Consider the following 22107-nt stretch of genomic DNA (forward strand, 5'->3'; position numbering starts at 1 on the left):
ATAAGCCGATTAGCAGTATTACAAGTAACTAACTAAATAAACTAACTAATGAGTCGCTGTTTTATGCTTTTCAATTAAGTGATAAGGACAATTCGTGGCAAGTCAACCGCAAAAAAGGGAATTATTATTGGCAGAAAGAAGCGGAAAAGCGTTACTCGGGGCGTATACTTGATATGGCATTAAGTATACGACGCGGTGGCAAGCAAATGCAGATGCGAACGGCAAAATGTTTGTTGCAAGAACTAGAGGGGGCCAAAAGCGAGTGCAACGCCTGTCGACTGTTTATGGGACTGGCGGCTGCTTTTGTTTAAACTTGTGTGTGCGCAAAACTTTAACAACAACAATAATAACAACAACAGCAAGCGGGCCAGGGCAGCAATGCCAAAATGCCATCATTACCAAGCGACAAAAGTTTGTCCTTTTGCCAGTGGCAGAGGCAACCGCCCTCGCGCCTTGTGCCTCCTGTCAGCCGCAGTAACAACGATGCCTGCAAAAGTGCTCCTTGACTCTCCTTGGTCCGTGTAGGCAAATGAAGTGAACGGCTCGGCTCGGCGTTCTGCTGCCACAGCTAAAAAAAAGAAGAAGTGAAATACGTAATATAAATGGGGGGTAGAGGAAGGTTGGCCAAGGAAAACAAACGCAGGAGAACAAACAAACAAAAGGGCAGAGCCAGGGACCCGCAGTGGAAAAGTTTTACCACCCACCAAAAGCCAAGAAGACTGTGACTCTCCTTCCCTCGCTCTCTCTCTGTGTGCCGCTGACAATAGAAATGCGTTCGGCAAAAGTTGACTTTTATTTTATTTCATTTCATACCATTTTATTTCATTCCATTTTCTGTTTTGTGTACTATTTTCTCTGCACGAGTTTTTCATTTGATTTCCGCTTGCCACACTTTTTTTGTGACCTCCACCGCCCGCGTCACAAACAGAAGCGGAACTGGAAGCAGGAGCAGCAGGAGCTCCTGGCTGGGTCAGCGTATGTTTGCTCACAAAGGGATTAAGTTGGGGTCTAGCCTCCCCCGATTGTAGTGAGTAGTTTTCGGTCTGAAAGGCTTGAAAATGGCTTCATTTGCATCCTCCAGTAATGATATGGCACCCTGATATGGTGGACCCACAGCCCAGAACCCAGATATGCTGCACTGGAAAAGATTTCTAACTTCAAAAAAAACACAAGAGCTTAAGTTGGTAAAGAAATAATTATAACTTGTTTTATAAGTACAATAATAAGGAAATTGTGTAGAATTAGTAAATATAAATCCATTGCTATTACCGTCGAGCTTCGAATCTTTTTCTTACTCATTTAATTCGTGTCTGGCCCATTCGTTCTGGCCCAAAAACGATTCAACGGCATTCATTACAGCACGATTTGGTATTAGCTGATCCTCGGTGAGTTCGGTGCGTGTGACAGGATCAAAGAAACCGCATTTGGTGAAATGCTTCACAATCGCTGTGCGCTCGTAGGTGATGCCACAGGGAGTGATAACCGGATTCTTGAAAATCTCAAAGCTTATGGGGCACAGCAGAAAGTCGGGAATGTCACGGCTCTGAAAAGGTTCAATTATTAGAAGTCACTGCAGTTACTCTATGCACATTAGCTAAGGTTCTCGTCACTCTATTTATTCCTTAGTCCAGGTCACTCTTGCTACTTACCTTACGACGTTCAAAGAGCTTGTCAAATATTTTGAGTAGTTCCTTGCTCTGATCCCACTGCAACAAAAACAAAAAATAAATCATTTATTAATCCATATTTATCTATATTTTTATAAGACATATTTATATTTATCTATATTTTTATAATTGGAGTATGCAGTTTTGTTAACCTGCTAAAAAATTGCATACGGCCGCTTTCCGAATTGAAATTAATACGTTTTTGGCCTAGTTATGAGATTTTTAAATTTTGATTTGTCGAAAAATTTCAAATAAAAATATTGTTAATATCGGTACAAAAATGGTAATGGACCTTTATTCAGAAGCTTAAAAGAAAGTGAAGGAGTCATTTCCGACCCTATAAATCATATATATTCTTGATCAGCATCTACAGGCGAATCTTTTAAGCCATCTCCGGCCGAAAAAAATTTTTCTCCGAAATTTCCCATTTTTTAAAAAAAAGGAAAGGGGTTACATCATGAAAATTTGCGAAAATCGGCCAAAAATTCACATTTTAAATGGAGTATGCAGTTTTGTTAACCTGCTAAAAAATTGCATACGGCCGCTTTCCGAATTGAAATTAATGCATTTTTGGCCTAGTTATGAGATTTTTAAATTTTGATTTGTCGAAAAATTTCAAATAAAAATATTGTTAATATCGGTACAAAAATGGTAATGGACCTTAATTCAGAAGCTTAAAAGAAAGTGAAGGAGTCATTTCCGACCCTATAAATCATATATATTCTTGATCAGCATCTACAGGCGAATCTTTTAAGCCATCTCCGGGGGGAAAAAATTTTTCTCCGAAATTTCCCATTTTTTAAAAAAAAGGAAAGGGGTTACATCATGAAAATTTGCGAAAATCGGCCAAAAATTCACATTTTAAATGGAGTATGCAGTTTTGTTAACCTGCTAAAAAATTGCATACGGCCGCTTTCCGAATTGAAATTAATGCGTTTTTGGCCTAATTATGAGATTTTTAAATTTTAAAATTTTTCTCCGAAATTTCCCATTTTTTAAAAAAAATGAAAGGGGTTACATCATGAAAATTTGCGAAAATCGGCCAAAAATTCACATTTTAAATTGAGTATGCAGTTTTGTTAACCTGCTAAAAAATTGCATACGGCCGCTTTCCGAATTGAAACTAATGCATTTTTGGCCTAGTTATGAGATTTTTAAATTTTGATTTGTCGAAAAATTTCAAATAAAAATATTGTTAATATCGGTACAAAAATGGTAATGGGCCTTCAGTCAGAAGCTTAAAAGAAAGTGAAGGAGTCATTTCCGACCCTATAAATCATATATATTCTTGATCAGCATCTACAGGCGAATCTTTTAAGCCATCTCCGGCCGAAAGAAATTTTTCTCCGAAATTTCCCATTTTTTAAAAAAAGGAAAGGGGTTACATCATGAAAATTTGCGAAAATCGGCCAAAAATTCACATTTTAAATTGAGTATGCAGTTTTGTTAACCTGCTAAAAAATTGCATACGGCCGCTTTCCGAATTGAAACTAATGCATTTTTGGCCTAGTTATGAGATTTTTAAATTTTGATTTGTCGAAAAATTTCAAATAAAAATATTGTTAATATCGGTACAAAAATGGTAATGGGCCTTCAGTCAGAAGCTTAAAAGAAAGTGAAGGAGTCATTTCCGACCCTATAAATCATATATATTCTTGATCAGCATCTACAGGCGAATCTTTTAAGCCATCTCCGGCCGAAAAAAATTTTTCTCCGAAATTTCCCATTTTTTAAAAAAAAGGAAAGGGGTTACATCATAAAAATTTGCGAAAATCGGCCAAAAATTCACATTTTAAATGGAGTATGCAGTTTTGTTAACCTGCTAAAAAATTGCATACGGCCGCCTTCCGAATTTAAATTAATGCATTTTTGGCCTAGTTATGAGATTTTTAAATTTTGATTTGTCGAAAAATTTCAAATAAAAATATTGTTAATATCGGTACAAAAATGGTAATGGACCTTTATTCAGAAGCTTAAAAGAAAGTGAAGGAGTCATTTCCGACCCTATAAATCATATATATTCTTGATCAGCATCTACAGGCGAATCTTTTAAGCCATCTCCGGCCGAAAAAAATTTTTCTCCGAAATTTCCCATTTTTTAAAAAAAAGGAAAAAATTTGCGAAAATCGGCCAAAAATTCACATTTTAAATGGAGTATGCAGTTTTGTTAACCTGCTAAAAAATTGCATACGGCCGCTTTCCGAATTGAAATTAATGCATTTTTGGCCTAGTTATGAGATTTTTAAATTTTGATTTGTCGAAAAATTTCAAATAAAAATATTGTTAATATCGGTACAAAAATGGTAATGGACCTTTATTCAGAAGCTTAAAAGAAAGTGAAGGAGTCATTTCCGACCCTATAAATCATATATATTCTTGATCAGCATCTATAGGCGAATCTTTTAAGCCATCTCCGGCCGAAAAAAATTTTTCTCCGAAATTTCCCATTTTTTAAAAAAAAGGAAAGGGGTTACATCATGAAAATTTGCGAAAATCGGCCAAAAATTCACATTTTAAATGGAGTATGCAGTTTTGTTAACCTGCTAAAAAATTGCATACGGCCGCTTTCCGAATTGAAATTAATGCATTTTTGGCCTAGTTATGAGATTTTTAAATTTTGATTTGTCGAAAAATTTCAAATAAAAATATTGTTAATATCGGTACAAAAATGGTAATGGACCTTTATTCAGAAGCTTAAAAGAAAGTGAAGGAGTCATTTCCGACCCTATAAATCATATATATTCTTGATCAGCATCTACAGGCGAATCTTTTAAGCCATCTCCGGCCGAAAAAAATTTTTCTCCGAAATTTCCCATTTTTTAAAAAAAAGGAAAGGGGTTACATCATGAAAATTTGCGAAAATCGGCCAAAAATTCACATTTTAAATGGAGTATGCAGTTTTGTTAACCTGCTAAAAAATTGCATACGGCCGCTTTCCGAATTGAAATTAATGCATTTTTGGCCTAGTTATGAGATTTTTAAATTTTGATTTGTCGAAAAATTTCAAATAAAAATATTGTTAATATCGGTACAAAAATGGTAATGGACCTTTATTCAGAAGCTTAAAAGAAAGTGAAGGAGTCATTTCCGACCCTATAAATCATATATATTCTTGATCAGCATCTACAGGCGAATCTTTTAAGCCATCTCCGGCCGAAAAAAATTTTTCTCCGAAATTTCCCATTTTTAAAAAAAAAGGAAAGGGGTTACATCATGAAAATTTGCGAAAATCGGCCAAAAATTCACATTTTAAATGGAGTATGCAGTTTTGTTAACCTGCTAAAAAATTGCATACGGCCGCTCTCCGAATTGAAATTAATGCATTTTTGGCCTAGTTATGAGATTTTTAAATTTTGATTTGTCGAAAAATTTCAAATAAAAATATTGTTAATATCGGTACAAAAATGGTAATGGACCTTTATTCAGAAGCTTAAAAGAAAGTGAAGGAGTCATTTCCGACCCTATAAATCATATATATTCTTGATCAGCATCTACAGGCGAATCTTTTAAGCCATCTCCGGCCGAAAAAAATTTTTCTCCGAAATTTCCCATTTTTTAAAAAAAAGGAAAGGGGTTACATCATGAAAATTTGCGAAAATCGGCCAAAAATTCACATTTTAAATGGAGTATGCAGTTTTGTTAACCTGCTAAAAAATTGCATACGGCCGCTTTCCGAATTGAAATTAATGCATTTTTGGCCTAGTTATGAGATTTTTAAATTTTGATTTGTCGAAAAATTTCAAATAAAAATATTGTTAATATCGGTACAAAAATGGTAATGGACCTTTATTCAGAAGCTTAAAAGAAAGTGAAGGAGTCATTTCCGACCCTATAAATCATATATATTCTTGATCAGCATCTACAGGCGAATCTTTTAAGCCATCTCCGGCCGAAAAAAATTTTTCTCCGAAATTTCCCATTTTTTAAAAAAAAGGAAAGGGTTTACATCATGAAAATTTGCGAAAATCGGCCAAAAATTCACATTTTAAATGGAGTATGCAGTTTTGTTAACCTGCTAAAAAATTGCATACGGCCGCTTTCCGAATTGAAATTAATGCATTTTTGGCCTAGTTATGAGATTTTTAAATTTTGATTTGTCGAAAAATTTCAAATAAAAATATTGTTAATATCGGTACAAAAATGGTAATGGACCTTTATTCAGAAGCTTAAAAGAAAGTGAAGGAGTCATTTCCGACCCTATAAATCATATATATTCTTGATCAGCATCTACAGGCGAATAGGAAGGAAAAAAGGAAAAAATTTGCGAAAATCGGCCAAAAATTCACATTTTAAATGGAGTATGCAGTTTTGTTAACCTGCTAAAAAATTGCATACGGCCGCTTTCCGAATTGAAATTAATGCATTTTTGGCCTAGTTATGAGATTTTTAAATTTTGATTTGTCGAAAAATTTCAAATAAAAATATTGTTAATATCGGTACAAAAATGGTAATGGACCTTTATTCAGAAGCTTAAAAGAAAGTGAAGGAGTCATTTCCGACCCTATAAATCATATATATTCTTGATCAGCATCTATAGGCGAATCTTTTAAGCCATCTCCGGCCGAAAAAAATTTTTCTCCGAAATTTCCCATTTTTTAAAAAAAAGGAAAGGGGTTACATCATGAAAATTTGCGAAAATCGGCCAAAAATTCACATTTTAAATGGAGTATGCAGTTTTGTTAACCTGCTAAAAAATTGCATACGGCCGCTTTCCGAATTGAAATTAATGCATTTTTGGCCTAGTTATGAGATTTTTAAATTTTGATTTGTCGAAAAATTTCAAATAAAAATATTGTTAATATCGGTACAAAAATGGTAATGGACCTTTATTCAGAAGCTTAAAAGAAAGTGAAGGAGTCATTTCCGACCCTATAAATCATATATATTCTTGATCAGCATCTACAGGCGAATCTTTTAAGCCATCTCCGGCCGAAAAAAATTTTTCTCCGAAATTTCCCATTTTTTAAAAAAAAGGAAAGGGTTTACATCATGAAAATTTGCGAAAATCGGCCAAAAATTCACATTTTAAATGGAGTATGCAGTTTTGTTAACCTGCTAAAAAATTGCATACGGCCGCTTTCCGAATTGAAATTAATGCATTTTTGGCCTAGTTATGAGATTTTTAAATTTTGATTTGTCGAAAAATTTCAAATAAAAATATTGTTAATATCGGTACAAAAATGGTAATGGGCCTTCAGTCAGAAGCTTAAAAGAAAGTGAAGGAGTCATTTCCGACCCTATAAATCATATATATTCTTTATCAGCATCTACAGGCGAATCTTTTAAGCCATCTCCGGCCGAAAAAAATTTTTCTCCGAAATTTCCCATTTTTTTAAAAAAAGGAAAGGGGTACCATCATGAAAATTTGCGAAAATCGGCCAAAAATTCACATTTTAAATGGAGTATGCAGTTTTGTTAACCTGCTAAAAAATTGCATACGGCCGCTTTCCGAATTGAAATTAATGCGTTTTTGGCCTAGTTATGAGATTTTTAAATTTTGATTTGTCGAAAAATTTCAAATAAAAATATTGTTAAATCGGTACAAAAATGGTAATGGGCCTTCAGTCAGAAGCTTAAAAGAAAGTGAAGGAGTCATTTCCGACCCTATAAATCATATATATTCTTTATCAGCATCTACAGGCGAATCTTTTAAGCCATCTCCGGCCGAAAAAAATTTTTCTAAGAAATTTCCCATTTTTTTAAAAAAAGGAAAGGGGTTACATCATAAAAATTTGCGAAAATCGGCCAAAAATTCACATTTTAAATGGAGTATGCAGTTTTGTTAACCTGCTAAAAAATTGCATACGGCCGCTTTCCGAATTGAAATTAATGCATTTTTGGCCTAGTTATGAGATTTTTAAATTTTGATTTGTCGAAAAATTTCAAATAAAAATATTGTTAATATCGGTACAAAAATGGTAATGGGCCTTCAGTCAGAAGCTTAAAAGAAAGTGAAGGAGTCATTTCCGACCCTATAAATCATATATATTCTTGATCAGCATCTACAGGCGAATCTTTTAAGCCGTCTCCGGCCGAAAAAATTTTTCTCCGAAATTTCCCATTTTTTTTAAAAAAGGAAAGGGGTACCATCATGAAAATTTGCGAAAATCGGCCAAAAATTCACATTTTAAATGGAGTATGCAGTTTTGTTAACCTGCTAAAAAATTGCATACGGCCGCTTTCCGAATTGAAATTAATGCATTTTTGGCCTAGTTATGAGATTTTTAAATTTTGATTTGTCGAAAAATTTCAAATAAAAATATTGTTAATATCGGTACAAAAATGGTAATGGACCTTTATTCAGAAGCTTAAAAGAAAGTGAAGGAGTCATTTCCGACCCTATAAATCATATATATTCTTGATCAGCATCTACAGGCGAATCTTTTAAGCCATCTCCGGCCGAAAAAAATTTTTCTCCGAAATTTCCCATTTAAAAAAAAAAAGGAAAGGGGTTACATCATGAAAATTTGCGAAAATCGGCCAAAAATTCACATTTTAAATGGAGTATGCAGTTTTGTTAACCTGCTAAAAAATTGCATACGGCCGCTTTCCGAATTGAAATTAATGCGTTTTTGGCCTAGTTATGAGATTTTTAAATTTTGATTTGTCGAAAAATTTCAAATAAAAATATTGTTAATATCGCTACAAAAATGGTAATGGACCTTTATTCAGAAGCTTAAAAGAAAGTGAAGGAGTCATTTCCGACCCTAGAAATCATATATATTCTTGATCAGCATCTACAGGCGAATCTTTTAAGCCATCTCCGGCCGAAAAAAATTTTTCTCCGAAATTTCCCATTTTTTAAAAAAAAGGAAAGGGGTTACATCATGAAAATTTGCGAAAATCGGCCAAAAATTCACATTTTAAATGGAGTATGCAGTTTTGTTAACCTGCTAAAAAATTGCATACGGCCGCTTTCCGAACTGAAATTAATGCATTTTTGGCCTAGTTATGAGATTTTTAAATTTTGATTTGTCGAAAAATTTCAAATAAAAATATTGTTAATATCGGTACAAAAATGGTAATGGACCTTAATTCAGAAGCTTAAAAGAAAGTGAAGGAGTCATTTCCGACCCTAGAAATCATATATATTCTTGATCAGCATCTACAGGCGAATCTTTTAAGCCATCTCCGGCCGAAAAAAATTTTTCTCCGAAATTTCCCATTTTTTTAAAAAAAGGAAAGGGGTACCATCATGAAAATTTGCGAAAATCGGCCAAAAATTCACATGTTAAATGAAGTATGCAGTTTTGTTAACCTGCTAAAAAATTGCATACGGCCGCTTTCCGAATTGAAATTAATGCATTTTTGGCCTAGTTATGAGATTTTTAAATTTTGATTTGTCGAAAAATTTCAAATAAAAATATTGTTAATATCGGTACAAAAATGGTAATGGACCTTTATTCAGAAGCTTAAAAGAAAGTGAAGGAGTCATTTCCGACCCTATAAATCATATATATTCTTGATCAGCATCTACAGGCGAATCTTTTAAGCCATCTCCGGCCGAAAAAAATTTTTCTCCGAAATTTCCCATTTTTTTAAAAAAAGGAAAGGGGTACCATCATGAAAATTTGCGAAAATCGGCCAAAAATTCACATGTTAAATGAAGTATGCAGTTTTGTTAACCTGCTAAAAAATTGCATACGGCCGCTTTCCGAACTGAAATTAATGCATTTTTGGCCTAGTTATGAGATTTTTAAATTTTGATTTGTCGAAAAATTTCAAATAAAAATATTGTTAATATCGGTACAAAAATGGTAATGGACCTTAATTCAGAAGCTTAAAAGAAAGTGAAGGAGTCATTTCCGACCCTAGAAATCATATATATTCTTGATCAGCATCTACAGGCGAATCTTTTAAGCCATATCCGGCCGAAAAAAATTTTTCTCCGAAATTTCCCATTTTTTTAAAAAAAGGAAAGGGGTTACATCATGAAAATTTGCGAAAATCGGCCAAAAATTCACATTTTAAATGGAGTATGCAGTTTTGTTAACCTGCTAAAAAATTGCATACGGCCGCTTTCCGAATTGAAATTAATGCATTTTTGGCCTAGTTATGAGATTTTTAAATTTTGATTTGTCGAAAAATTTCAAATAAAAATATTGTTAATATCGCTACAAAAATGGTAATGGACCTTTATTCAGAAGCTTAAAAGAAAGTGAAGGAGTCATTTCCGACCCTAGAAATCATATATATTCTTGATCAGCATCTACAGGCGAATCTTTTAAGCCATCTCCGGCCGAAAAAAATTTTTCTCCGAAATTTCCCATTTTTTAAAAAAAAGGAAAGGGGTTACATCATGAAAATTTGCGAAAATCGGCCAAAAATTCACATTTTAAATGGAGTATGCAGTTTTGTTAACCTGCTAAAAAATTGCATACGGCCGCTTTCCGAATTGAAATTAATGCATTTTTGGCCTAGTTATGAGATTTTTAAATTTTGATTTGTCGAAAAATTTCAAATAAAAATATTGTTAATATCGGTACAAAAATGGTAATGGACCTTTATTCAGAAGCTTAAAAGAAAGTGAAGGAGTCATTTCCGACCCTATAAATCATATATATTCTTGATCAGCATCTACAGGCGAATCTTTTAAGCCATCTCCGGCCGAAAAAAATTTTTCTCCGAAATTTCCCATTTTTTAAAAAAAAGGAAAGGGGTACCATCATGAAAATTTGCGAAAATCGGCCAAAAATTCACATGTTAAATGAAGTATGCAGTTTTGTTAACCTGCTAAAAAATTGCATACGGCCGCTTTCCGAACTGAAATTAATGCATTTTTGGCCTAGTTATGAGATTTTTAAATTTTGATTTGTCGAAAAATTTCAAATAAAAATATTGTTAATATCGGTACAAAAATGGTAATGGACCTTAATTCAGAAGCTTAAAAGAAAGTGAAGGAGTCATTTCCGACCCTAGAAATCATATATATTCTTGATCAGCATCTACAGGCGAATCTTTTAAGCCATCTCCGGCCGAAAAAAATTTTTCTCCGAAATTTCCCATTTTTTTAAAAAAAGGAAAGGGGTACCATCATGAAAATTTGCGAAAATCGGCCAAAAATTCACATGTTAAATGAAGTATGCAGTTTTGTTAACCTGCTAAAAAATTGCATACGGCCGCTTTCCGAACTGAAATTAATGCATTTTTGGCCTAGTTATGAGATTTTTAAATTTTGATTTGTCGAAAAATTTCAAATAAAAATATTGTTAATATCGGTACAAAAATGGTAATGGACCTTAATTCAGAAGCTTAAAAGAAAGTGAAGGAGTCATTTCCGACCCTAGAAATCATATATATTCTTGATCAGCATCTACAGGCGAATCTTTTAAGCCATATCCGGCCGAAAAAAATTTTTCTCCGAAATTTCCCATTTTTTAAAAAAAAGGAAAGGGGTTACATCATGAAAATTTGCGAAAATCGGCCAAAAATTCACATTTTAAATGGAGTATGCAGTTTTGTTAACCTGCTAAAAAATTGCATACGGCCGCTTTCCGAATTGAAATTAATGCATTTTTGGCCTAGTTATGAGATTTTTAAATTTTGATTTGTCGAAAATTTTCAAATAAAAATATTGTTAATATCGGTACAAAAATGGTAATGGACCTTTATTCAGAAGCTTAAAAGAAAGTGAAGGAGTCATTTCCGACCCTATAAATCATATATATTCTTGATCAGCATCTACAGGCGAATCTTTTAAGCCATCTCCGGCCGAAAAAAATTTTTCTCCGAAATTTCCCATTTAAAAAAAAAAAGGAAAGGGGTTACATCATGAAAATTTGCGAAAATCGGCCAAAAATTCACATTTTAAATGGAGTATGCAGTTTTGTTAACCTGCTAAAAAATTGCATACGGCCGCTTTCCGAATTGAAATTAATGCATTTTTGGCCTAGTTATGAGATTTTTAAATTTTGATTTGTCGAAAAATTTCAAATAAAAATATTGTTAATATCGGTACAAAAATGGTAATGGACCTTTATTCAGAAGCTTAAAAGAAAGTGAAGGAGTCATTTCCGACCCTATAAATCATATATATTCTTGATCAGCATCTACAGGCGAATCTTTTAAGCCATCTCCGGCCGAAAAAAATTTTTCTCCGAAATTTCCCATTTTTTTAAAAAAAGGAAAGGGGTACCATCATGAAAATTTGCGAAAATCGGCCAAAAATTCACATGTTAAATGAAGTATGCAGTTTTGTTAACCTGCTAAAAAATTGCATACGGCCGCTTTCCGAACTGAAATTAATGCATTTTTGGCCTAGTTATGAGATTTTTAAATTTTGATTTGTCGAAAAATTTCAAATAAAAATATTGTTAATATCGGTACAAAAATGGTAATGGACCTTTATTCAGAAGCTTAAAAGAAAGTGAAGGAGTCATTTCCGACCCTAGAAATCATATATATTCTTGATCAGCATCTACAGGCGAATCTTTTAAGCCATATCCGGCCGAAAAAAATTTTTCTCCGAAATTTCCCATTTTTTTAAAAAAAGGAAAGGGGTTACATCATGAAAATTTGCGAAAATCGGCCAAAAATTCACATTTTAAATGGAGTATGCAGTTTTGTTAACCTGCTAAAAAATTGCATACGGCCGCTTTCCGAATTGAAATTAATGCATTTTTGGCCTAGTTATGAGATTTTTAAATTTTGATTTGTCGAAAAATTTCAAATAAAAATATTGTTAATATCGGTACAAAAATGGTAATGGACCTTTATTCAGAAGCTTAAAAGAAAGTGAAGGAGTCATTTCCGACCCTATAAATCATATATATTCTTGATCAGCATCTACAGGCGAATCTTTTAAGCCATCTCCGGCCGAAAAAAATTTTTCTCCGAAATTTCCCATTTAAAAAAAAAAAGGAAAGGGGTTACATCATGAAAATTTGCGAAAATCGGCCAAAAATTCACATTTTAAATGGAGTATGCAGTTTTGTTAACCTGCTAAAAAATTGCATACGGCCGCTTTCCGAATTGAAATTAATGCATTTTTGGCCTAGTTATGAGATTTTTAAATTTTGATTTGTCGAAAAATTTCAAATAAAAATATTGTTAATATCGGTACAAAAATGGTAATGGGCCTTCAGTCAGAAGCTTAAAAGAAAGTGAAGGAGTCATTTCCGACCCTATAAATCATATATATTCTTTATCAGCATCTACAGGCGAATCTTTTAAGCCATCTCCGGCCGAAAAAAATTTTTCTAAGAAATTTCCCATTTTTTTAAAAAAAGGAAAGGGGTTACATCATAAAAATTTGCGAAAATCGGCCAAAAATTCACATTTTAAATGGAGTATGCAGTTTTGTTAACCTGCTAAAAAATTGAATACGGCCGCTTTCCGAATTGAAATTAATGCATTTTTGGCCTAGTTATGAGATTTTTAAATTTTGATTTGTCGAAAAATTTCAAATAAAAATATTGTTAATATCGGTACAAAAATGGTAATGGACCTTTACTCAGAAGCTTAAAAGAAAGTGAAGGAGTCATTTCCGACCCTATAAATCATATATATTCTTGATCAGCATCTACAGGCGAATCTTTTAAGCCATCTCCGGCCGAAAAAAATTTTTCTCCGAAATTTCCCATTTTTTAAAAAAAAGGAAAGGGGTACCATCATGAAAATTTGCGAGAATCGGCCAAAAATTCACATTTTAAATGGAGTAGGCAGTTTTGTTAACCTGCTAAAAAATTGCATACGGCCGCTTTCCGAATTGAAATTAATGCATTTTTGGCCTAGTTATGAGATTTTTAAATTTTGATTTGTCGAAAAATTTCAAATAAAAATATTGTTAATATCGGTACAAAAATGGTAATGGACCTTTATTCAGAAGCTTAAAAGAAAGTGAAGGAGTCATTTCCGACCCTATAAATCATATATATTCTTGATCAGCATCTACAGGCGAATCTTTTAAGCCATCTCCGGCCGAAAAAAATTCTTCTCCGAAATTTCCCATTTTTTAAAAAAAAGGAAAGGGGTACCATCATGAAAATTTGCGAGAATCGGCAAAAAATTCACATTTTAAATGGAGTATGCAGTTTTGTTAACCTGCTAAAAAATTGCATACGGCCGCTTTCCGAATTGAAATTAATGCATTTTTGGCCTAGTTATGAGATTTTTAAATTTTGATTTGTCGAAAAATTTCAAATAAAAATATTGTTAATATCGGTACAAAAATGGTAATGGACCTTAATTCAGAAGCTTAAAAGAAAGTGAAGGAGTCATTTCCGACCCTATAAATCATATATATTCTTGATCAGCATCTACAGGCGAATCTTTTAAGCCATCTCCGGCCGAAAAAAATTTTTCTCCGAAATTTCCCATTTTTTAAAAAAAAGGAAAGGGGTACCATCATGAAAATTTGCGAAAATCGGCCAAAAATTCACATTTTAAATGGAGTATGCAGTTTTGTTAACCTGCTAAAAAATTGCATACGGCTGCTTTCCGAATTGAAATTAATGCATTTTTGGCCTAGTTATGAGATTTTTAAATTTTGATTTGTCGAAAAATTTCAAATAAAAATATTGTTAATATCGGTACAAAAATGGTAATGGACCTTTATTCAGAAGCTTAAAAGAAAGTGAAGGAGTCATTTCCGACCCTATAAATCATATATATTCTTGATCAGCATCTACAGGCGAATCTTTTAAGCCATCTCCGGCCGAAAAAAATTCTTCTCCGAAATTTCCCATTTTTTAAAAAAAAGGAAAGGGGTACCATCATGAAAATTTACGAAAATCGGCCAAAAATTCACATTTTAAATGAAGTATGCAGTTTTGTTAACCTGCTAAAAAATTGCATACGGCCGCTTTCCGAATTGAAATTAATGCATTTTTGGCCTAGTTATGAGATTTTTAAATTTTGATTTGTCGAAAAATTTCAAATAAAAATATTGTTAATATCGGTACAAAAATGGTAATGGACCTTTATTCAGAAGCTTAAAAGAAAGTGAAGGAGTCATTTCCGACCCTATAAATCATATATATTCTTGATCAGCATCTACAGGCGAATCTTTTAAGCCATCTCCGGCCGAAAAAAATTTTTCTCCGAAATTTCCCATTTTTTAAAAAAAAGGAAAGGGGTACCATCATGAAAATTTGCGAAAATCGGCCAAAAATTCACATTTTAAATGAAGTATGCAGTTTTGTTAACCTGCTAAAAAATTGCATACGGCCGCTTTCCGAATTGAAATTAATGCGTTTTTGGCCTAGTTATGAGATTTTTAAATTTTGATTTGTCGAAAAATTTCAAATAAAAATATTGTTAATATCGGTACAAAAATGGTAATGGACCTTTATTCAGAAGCTTAAAAGAAAGTGAAAGAGTCATTTCCGACCCTATAAATCATATATATTCTTGATCAGCATCTACAGGCGAATCTTTTAAGCCATCTCCGGCCGAAAAAAATTTTTCTCCGAAATTTCCCATTTAAAAAAAAAAGGAAAGGGGTACCATCATGAAAATTTGCGAAAATCGGCCAAAAATTCACATTTTAAATGAAGTATGCAGTTTTGTTAACCTGCTAAAAAATTGCATACGGCCGCTTTCCGAATTGAAATTAATGCATTTTTGGCCTAGTTATGAGATTTTTAAATTTTGATTTGTCGAAAAATTTCAAATAAAAATATTGTTAATATCGGTACAAAAATGGTAATGGACCTTTATTCAGAAGCTTAAAAGAAAGTGAAGGAGTCATTTCCGACCCTATAAATCATATATATTCTTGATCAGCATCTACAGGCGAATCTTTTAAGCCATCTCCGGCCGAAAAAAATTTTTCTCCGAAATTTCCCATTTAAAAAAAAAAGGAAAGGGGTTACATCATGAAAATTTGCGAAAATCGGCCAAAAATTCACATTTTAAATGGAGTATGCAGTTTTGTTAACCTGCTAAAAAATTGCATACGGCCGCTTTCCGAATTGAAATTAATGCATTTTTGGCCTAGTTATGAGATTTTTAAATTTTGATTTGTCGAAAAATTTCAAATAAAAATATTGTTAATATCGGTACAAAAATGGTAATGGACCTTTATTCAGAAGCTTAAAAGAAAGTGAAGGAGTCATTTCCGACCCTATAAATCATATATATTCTTGATCAGCATCTACAGGCGAATCTTTTAAGCCATCTCCGGCCGAAAAAAATTTTTCTCCGAAATTTCCCATTTTTTAAAAAAAAGGAAAGGGGTACCATCATGAAAATTTGCGAAAATCGGCCAAAAATTCACATTTTAAATGGAGTATGCAGTTTTGTTAACCTGCTAAAAAATTGCATACGGCCGCTTTCCGAATTGAAATTAATGCATTTTTGGCCTAGTTATGAGATTTTTAAATTTTGATTTGTCGAAAAATTTCAAATCAAAATATTGTTAATATCGTACAAAAATGGTAATGGACCTTTATTCAGAAGCTTAAAAGAAAGTGAAGGAGTCATTTCCGACCCTATAAATCATATATATTCTTGATCAGCATCTACAGGCGAATCTTTTAAGCCATCTCCGGCCGAAAAAAATCTTTCTCCGAAATTTCCCATTTAAAAAAAAAAGGAAAGGGGTTGCATCATGAAAATTTGCGAAAATCGGCCAAAAATTCACATTTTAAATGGAGTATGCAGTTTTGTTAACCTGCTAAAAAATTGCATACGGCCGCTTTCCGAATTGAAATTAATGCATTTTTGGCCTAGTTATGAGATTTTTAAATTTTGATTTGTCGAAAAATTTCAAATAAAAATATTGTTAATATCGGTACAAAAATGGTAATGGACCTTAATTCAGAAGCTTAAAAGAAAGTGAAGGAGTCATTTCCGACCCTATAAATCATATATATTCTTGATCAGCATCTACAGGCGAATCTTTTAAGCCATCTCCGGCCGAAAAAAAATTTTCTCCGAAATTTCCCATTTTTTAAAAAAAAGGAAAGGGGTACCATCATGAAAATTTACGAAAATCGGCCAAAAATTCACATTTTAAATGGAGTATGCAGTTTTGTTAACCTGCTAAAAAATTGCATACGGCCGCTTTCCGAATTGAAATTAATGCATTTTTGGCCTAGTTATGAGATTTTTAAATTTTGATTTGTCGAAAAATTTCAAATAAAAATATTGTTAATATCGGTACAAAAATGGTAATGGACCTTTATTCAGAAGCTTAAAAGAAAGTGAAGGAGTCATTTCCGACCCTATAAATCATATATATTCTTGATCAGCATCTACAGGCGAATCTTTTAAGCCATCTCCGGCCGAAAAAAATTCTTCTCCGAAATTTCCCATTTTTTAAAAAAAAGGAAAGGGGTACCATCATGAAAATTTACGAAAATCGGCCAAAAATTCACATTTTAAATGAAGTATGCAGTTTTGTTAACCTGCTAAAAAATTGCATACGGCCGCTTTCCGAATTGAAATTAATGCATTTTTGGCCTAGTTATGAGATTTTTAAATTTTGATTTGTCGAAAAATTTCAAATAAAAATATTGTTAATATCGGTACAAAAATGGTAATGGACCTTTATTCAGAAGCTTAAAAGAAAGTGAAGGAGTCATTTCCGACCCTATAAATCATATATATTCTTGATCAGCATCTACAGGCGAATCTTTTAAGCCATCTCCGGCCGAAAAAAATTTTTCTCCGAAATTTCACATTTTTTAAAAAAAAGGAAAGGGGTACCATCATGAAAATTTGCGAAAATCGGCCAAAAATTCACATTTTAAATGGAGTATGCAGTTTTGTTAACCTGCTAAAAAATTGCATACGGCCGCTTTCCGAATTGAAATTAATGCATTTTTGGCCTAGTTATGAGATTTTTAAATTTTGATTTGTCGAAAAATTTCAAATAAAAATATTGTTAATATCGGTACAAAAATGGTAATGGACCTTTATTCAGAAGCTTAAAAGAAAGTGAAGGAGTCATTTCCGACCCTATAAATCATATATATTCTTGATCAGCATCTACAGGCGAATCTTTTAAGCCATCTCCGGCCGAAAAAAATTTTTCTCCGAAATTTCCCATTTTTTAAAAAAAAGGAAAGGGGTTACATCATGAAAATTTGCGAAAATCGGCCAAAAATTCACATTTTAAATGGAGTATGCAGTTTTGTTAACCTGCTAAAAAATTGCATACGGCCGCTTTCCGAATTGAAATTAATGCATTTTTGGCCTAGTTATGAGATTTTTAAATTTTGATTTGTCGAAAATTTTCAAATAAAAATATTGTTAATATCGGTACAAAAATGGTAATGGACCTTTATTCAGAAGCTTAAAAGAAAGTGAAGGAGTCATTTCCGACCCTATAAATCATATATATTCTTGATCAGCATCTACAGGCGAATCTTTTAAGCCATCTCCGGCCGAAAAAAATTTTTCTCCGAAATTTCACATTTTTTAAAAAAAAGGAAAGGGGTACCATCATGAAAATTTGCGAAAATCGGCCAAAAATTCACATTTTAAATGGAGTATGCAGTTTTGTTAACCTGCTAAAAAATTGCATACGGCCGCTTTCCGAATTGAAATTAATGCGTTTTTGGCCTAGTTATGAGATTTTTAAATTTTGATTTGTCGAAAAATTTCAAATAAAAATATTGTTAATATCGGTACAAAAATGGTAATGGACCTTTATTCAGAAGCTTAAAAGAAAGTGAAGGAGTCATTTCCGACCCTATAAATCATATATATTCTTGATCAGCATCTACAGGCGAATCTTTTAAGCCATCTCCGGCCGAAAAAAATTCTTCTCCGAAATTTCCCATTTTTTAAAAAAAAGGAAAGGGGTACCATCATGAAAATTTACGAAAATCGGCCAAAAATTCACATTTTAAATGAAGTATGCAGTTTTGTTAACCTGCTAAAAAATTGCATACGGCCGCTTTCCGAATTGAAATTAATGCATTTTTGGCCTAGTTATGAGATTTTTAAATTTTGATTTGTCGAAAAATTTCAAATAAAAATATTGTTAATATCGGTACAAAAATGGTAATGGACCTTTATTCAGAAGCTTAAAAGAAAGTGAAGGAGTCATTTCCGACCCTATAAATCATATATATTCTTGATCAGCATCTACAGGCGAATCTTTTAAGCCATCTCCGGCCGAAAAAAATTTTTCTCCGAAATTTCCCATTTTTTAAAAAAAAGGAAAGGGGTTACATCATGAAAATTTGCGAAAATCGGCCAAAAATTCACATTTTAAATGGAGTATGCAGTTTTGTTAACCTGCTAAAAAATTGCATACGGCCGCTTTCCGAATTGAAATTAATGCATTTTTGGCCTAGTTATGAGATTTTTAAATTTTGATTTGTCGAAAATTTTCAAATAAAAATATTGTTAATATCGGTACAAAAATGGTAATGGACCTTTATTCAGAAGCTTAAAAGAAAGTGAAGGAGTCATTTCCGACCCTATAAATCATATATATTCTTGATCAGCATCTACAGGCGAATCTTTTAAGCCATCTCCGGCCGAAAAAAATTTTTCTCCGAAATTTCCCATTTTTAAAAAAAAAGGAAAGGGGTACCATCATGAAAATTTACGAAAATCGGCCAAAAATTCACATTTTAAATGAAGTATGCAGTTTTGTTAACCTGCTAAAAAATTGCATACGGCCGCTTTCCGAATTGAAATTAATGCATTTTTGGCCTAGTTATGAGATTTTTAAATTTTGATTTGTCGAAAATTTTCAAATAAAAATATTGTTAATATCGGTACAAAAATGGTAATGGACCTTTATTCAGAAGCTTAAAAGAAAGTGAAGGAGTCATTTCCGACCCTATAAATCATATATATTCTTGATCAGCATCTACAGGCGAATCTTTTAAGCCATCTCCGGCCGAAAAAAATTTTTCTCCGAAATTTCCCATTTTTAAAAAAAAAGGAAAGGGGTTACATCATGAAAATTTGCGAAAATCGGCCAAAAATTCACATTTTAAATGGAGTATGCAGTTTTGTTAACCTGCTAAAAAATTGCATACGGCCGCTTTCCGAATTGAAATTAATGCATTTTTGGCCTAGTTATGAGATTTTTAAATTTTGATTTGTCGAAAAATTTCAAATAAAAATATTGTTAATATCGGTACAAAAATGGTAATGGACCTTTATTCAGAAGCTTAAAAGAAAGTGAAGGAGTCATTTCCGACCCTATAAATCATATATATTCTTGATCAGCATCTACAGGCGAATCTTTTAAGCCATCTCCGGCCGAAAAAAATTTTTCTCCGAAACTTCCCATTTTTTAAAAAAAAGGAAAGGGGTTACATCATGAAAATTTGCGAAAATCGGCCAAAAATTCACATTTTAAATGGAGTATGCAGTTTTGTTAACCTGCTAAAAAATTGCATACGGCCGCTTTCCGAATTGAAATTAATGCGTTTTTGGCCTAGTTATGAGATTTTTAAATTTTGATTTGTCGAAAAATTTCAAATAAAAATATTGTTAATATCGGTACAAAAATGGTAATGGACCTTTATTCAGAAGCTTAAAAGAAAGTGAAGGAGTCATTTCCGACCCTATAAATCATATATATTCTTGATCAGCATCTACAGGCAAATCTTTTAAGCCATCTCCGGCCGAAAAAAATTTTTGTCCGAAATTTCCCATTTTTTAAAAAAAAGGAAAGGGGTTACATCATGAAAATTTGCGAAAATCGGCCAAAAATTCACATTTTAAATGGAGTATGCAGTTTTGTTAACCTGCTAAAAAATTGCATACGGCCGCTTTCCGAATTGAAATTAATGCGTTTTTGGCCTAGTTATGAGATTTTTAAATTTTGATTTGTCGAAAAATTTCAAATAAAAATATTGTTAATATCGGTACAAAAATGGTAATGGACCTTTATTCAGAAGCTTAAAAGAAAGTGAAGGAGTCATTTCCGACCCTATAAATCATATATATTCTTGATCAGCATCTACAGGCGAATCTTTTAAGCCATCTCCGGCCGAAAAAAATTTTTCTCCGAAATTTCCCATTTTTAAAAAAAAAGGAAAGGGGTACCATCATGAAAATTTACGAAAATCGGCCAAAAATTCACATTTTAAATGAAGTATGCAGTTTTGTTAACCTGCTAAAAAATTGCATACGGCCGCTTTCCGAATTGAAATTAATGCATTTTTGGCCTAGTTATGAGATTTTTAAATTTTGATTTGTCGAAAATTTTCAAATAAAAATATTGTTAATATCGGTACAAAAATGGTAATGGACCTTTATTCAGAAGCTTAAAAGAAAGTGAAGGAGTCATTTCCGACCCTATAAATCATATATATTCTTGATCAGCATCTACAGGCGAATCTTTTAAGCCATCTCCGGCCGAAAAAAATTTTTCTCCGAAACTTCCCATTTTTTAAAAAAAAGGAAAGGGGTTACATCATGAAAATTTGCGAAAATCGGCCAAAAATTCACATTTTAAATGGAGTATGCAGTTTTGTTAACCTGCTAAAAAATTGCATACGGCCGCTTTCCGAATTGAAATTAATGCGTTTTTGGCCTAGTTATGAGATTTTTAAATTTTGATTTGTCGAAAAATTTCAAATAAAAATATTGTTAATATCGGTACAAAAATGGTAATGGACCTTTATTCAGAAGCTTAAAAGAAAGTGAAGGAGTCATTTCCGACCCTATAAATCATATATATTCTTGATCAGCATCTACAGGCAAATCTTTTAAGCCATCTCCGGCCGAAAAAAATTTTTGTCCGAAATTTCCCATTTTTTAAAAAAAAGGAAAGGGGTTACATCATGAAAATTTGCGAAAATCGGCCAAAAATTCACATTTTAAATGGAGTATGCAGTTTTGTTAACCTGCTAAAAAATTGCATACGGCCGCTTTCCGAATTGAAATTAATGCGTTTTTGGCCTAGTTATGAGATTTTTAAATTTTGATTTGTCGAAAAATTTCAAATAAAAATATTGTTAATATCGGTACAAAAATGGTAATGGACCTTTATTCAGAAGCTTAAAAGAAAGTGAAGGAGTCATTTCCGACCCTATAAATCATATATATTCTTGATCAGCATCTACAGGCGAATCTTTTAAGCCATCTCCGGCCGAAAAAAATTTTTCTCCGAAATTTCCCATTTTTTAAAAAAAAGGAAAGGGGTACCATCATGAAAATTTGCGAAAATCGGCCAAAAATTCACATTTTAAATGGAGTATGCAGTTTTGTTAACCTGCTAAAAAATTGCATACGGCCGCTTTCCGAATTGAAATTAATGCGTTTTTGGCCTAGTTATGAGATTTTTAAATTTTGATTTGTCGAAAAATTTCAAATAAAAATATTGTTAATATCGGTACAAAAATGGTAATGGACCTTTATTCAGAAGCTTAAAAGAAAGTGAAGGAGTCATTTCCGACCCTATAAATCATATATATTCTTGATCAGCATCTACAGGCGAATCTTTAAAGCCATCTCCGGCCGAAAAAAATTTTTCTCCGAAATTTCCCATTTTTTAAAAAAAAGGAAAGGGGTTACATCA

The 22107-nt window shown here is 32.6% G+C and overlaps 1 protein-coding gene across 1 annotated transcript in view; it reads right to left on the reverse strand.

Annotated features, from left to right (window-relative positions):
- Positions 1-1176: 1176 nt before the first annotated feature.
- LOC110182196 (E3 ubiquitin-protein ligase CHIP-like) overlaps positions 1177-22107 on the reverse strand; it is a 167973-nt gene continuing 147042 nt past the window's right edge. Inside the window, exons 5-6 of the mRNA XM_020950209.2 lie at positions 1650-1706; positions 1177-1543 (exon numbers count right to left, since the gene is read on the reverse strand). Coding sequence (XP_020805868.1) covers positions 1292-1543; positions 1650-1706 — 309 coding nt within the window. The 3' untranslated portion in view covers positions 1177-1291. The remainder of the gene's footprint in view (positions 1544-1649; positions 1707-22107) is intronic.

Source organism: Drosophila serrata, unplaced genomic scaffold (genome assembly GCF_035046125.1).
Source record: "Drosophila serrata isolate PLE 108 unplaced genomic scaffold, ASM3504612v1 contig_251, whole genome shotgun sequence".
NCBI lineage: Eukaryota > Metazoa > Arthropoda > Insecta > Diptera > Drosophilidae > Drosophila > Drosophila serrata.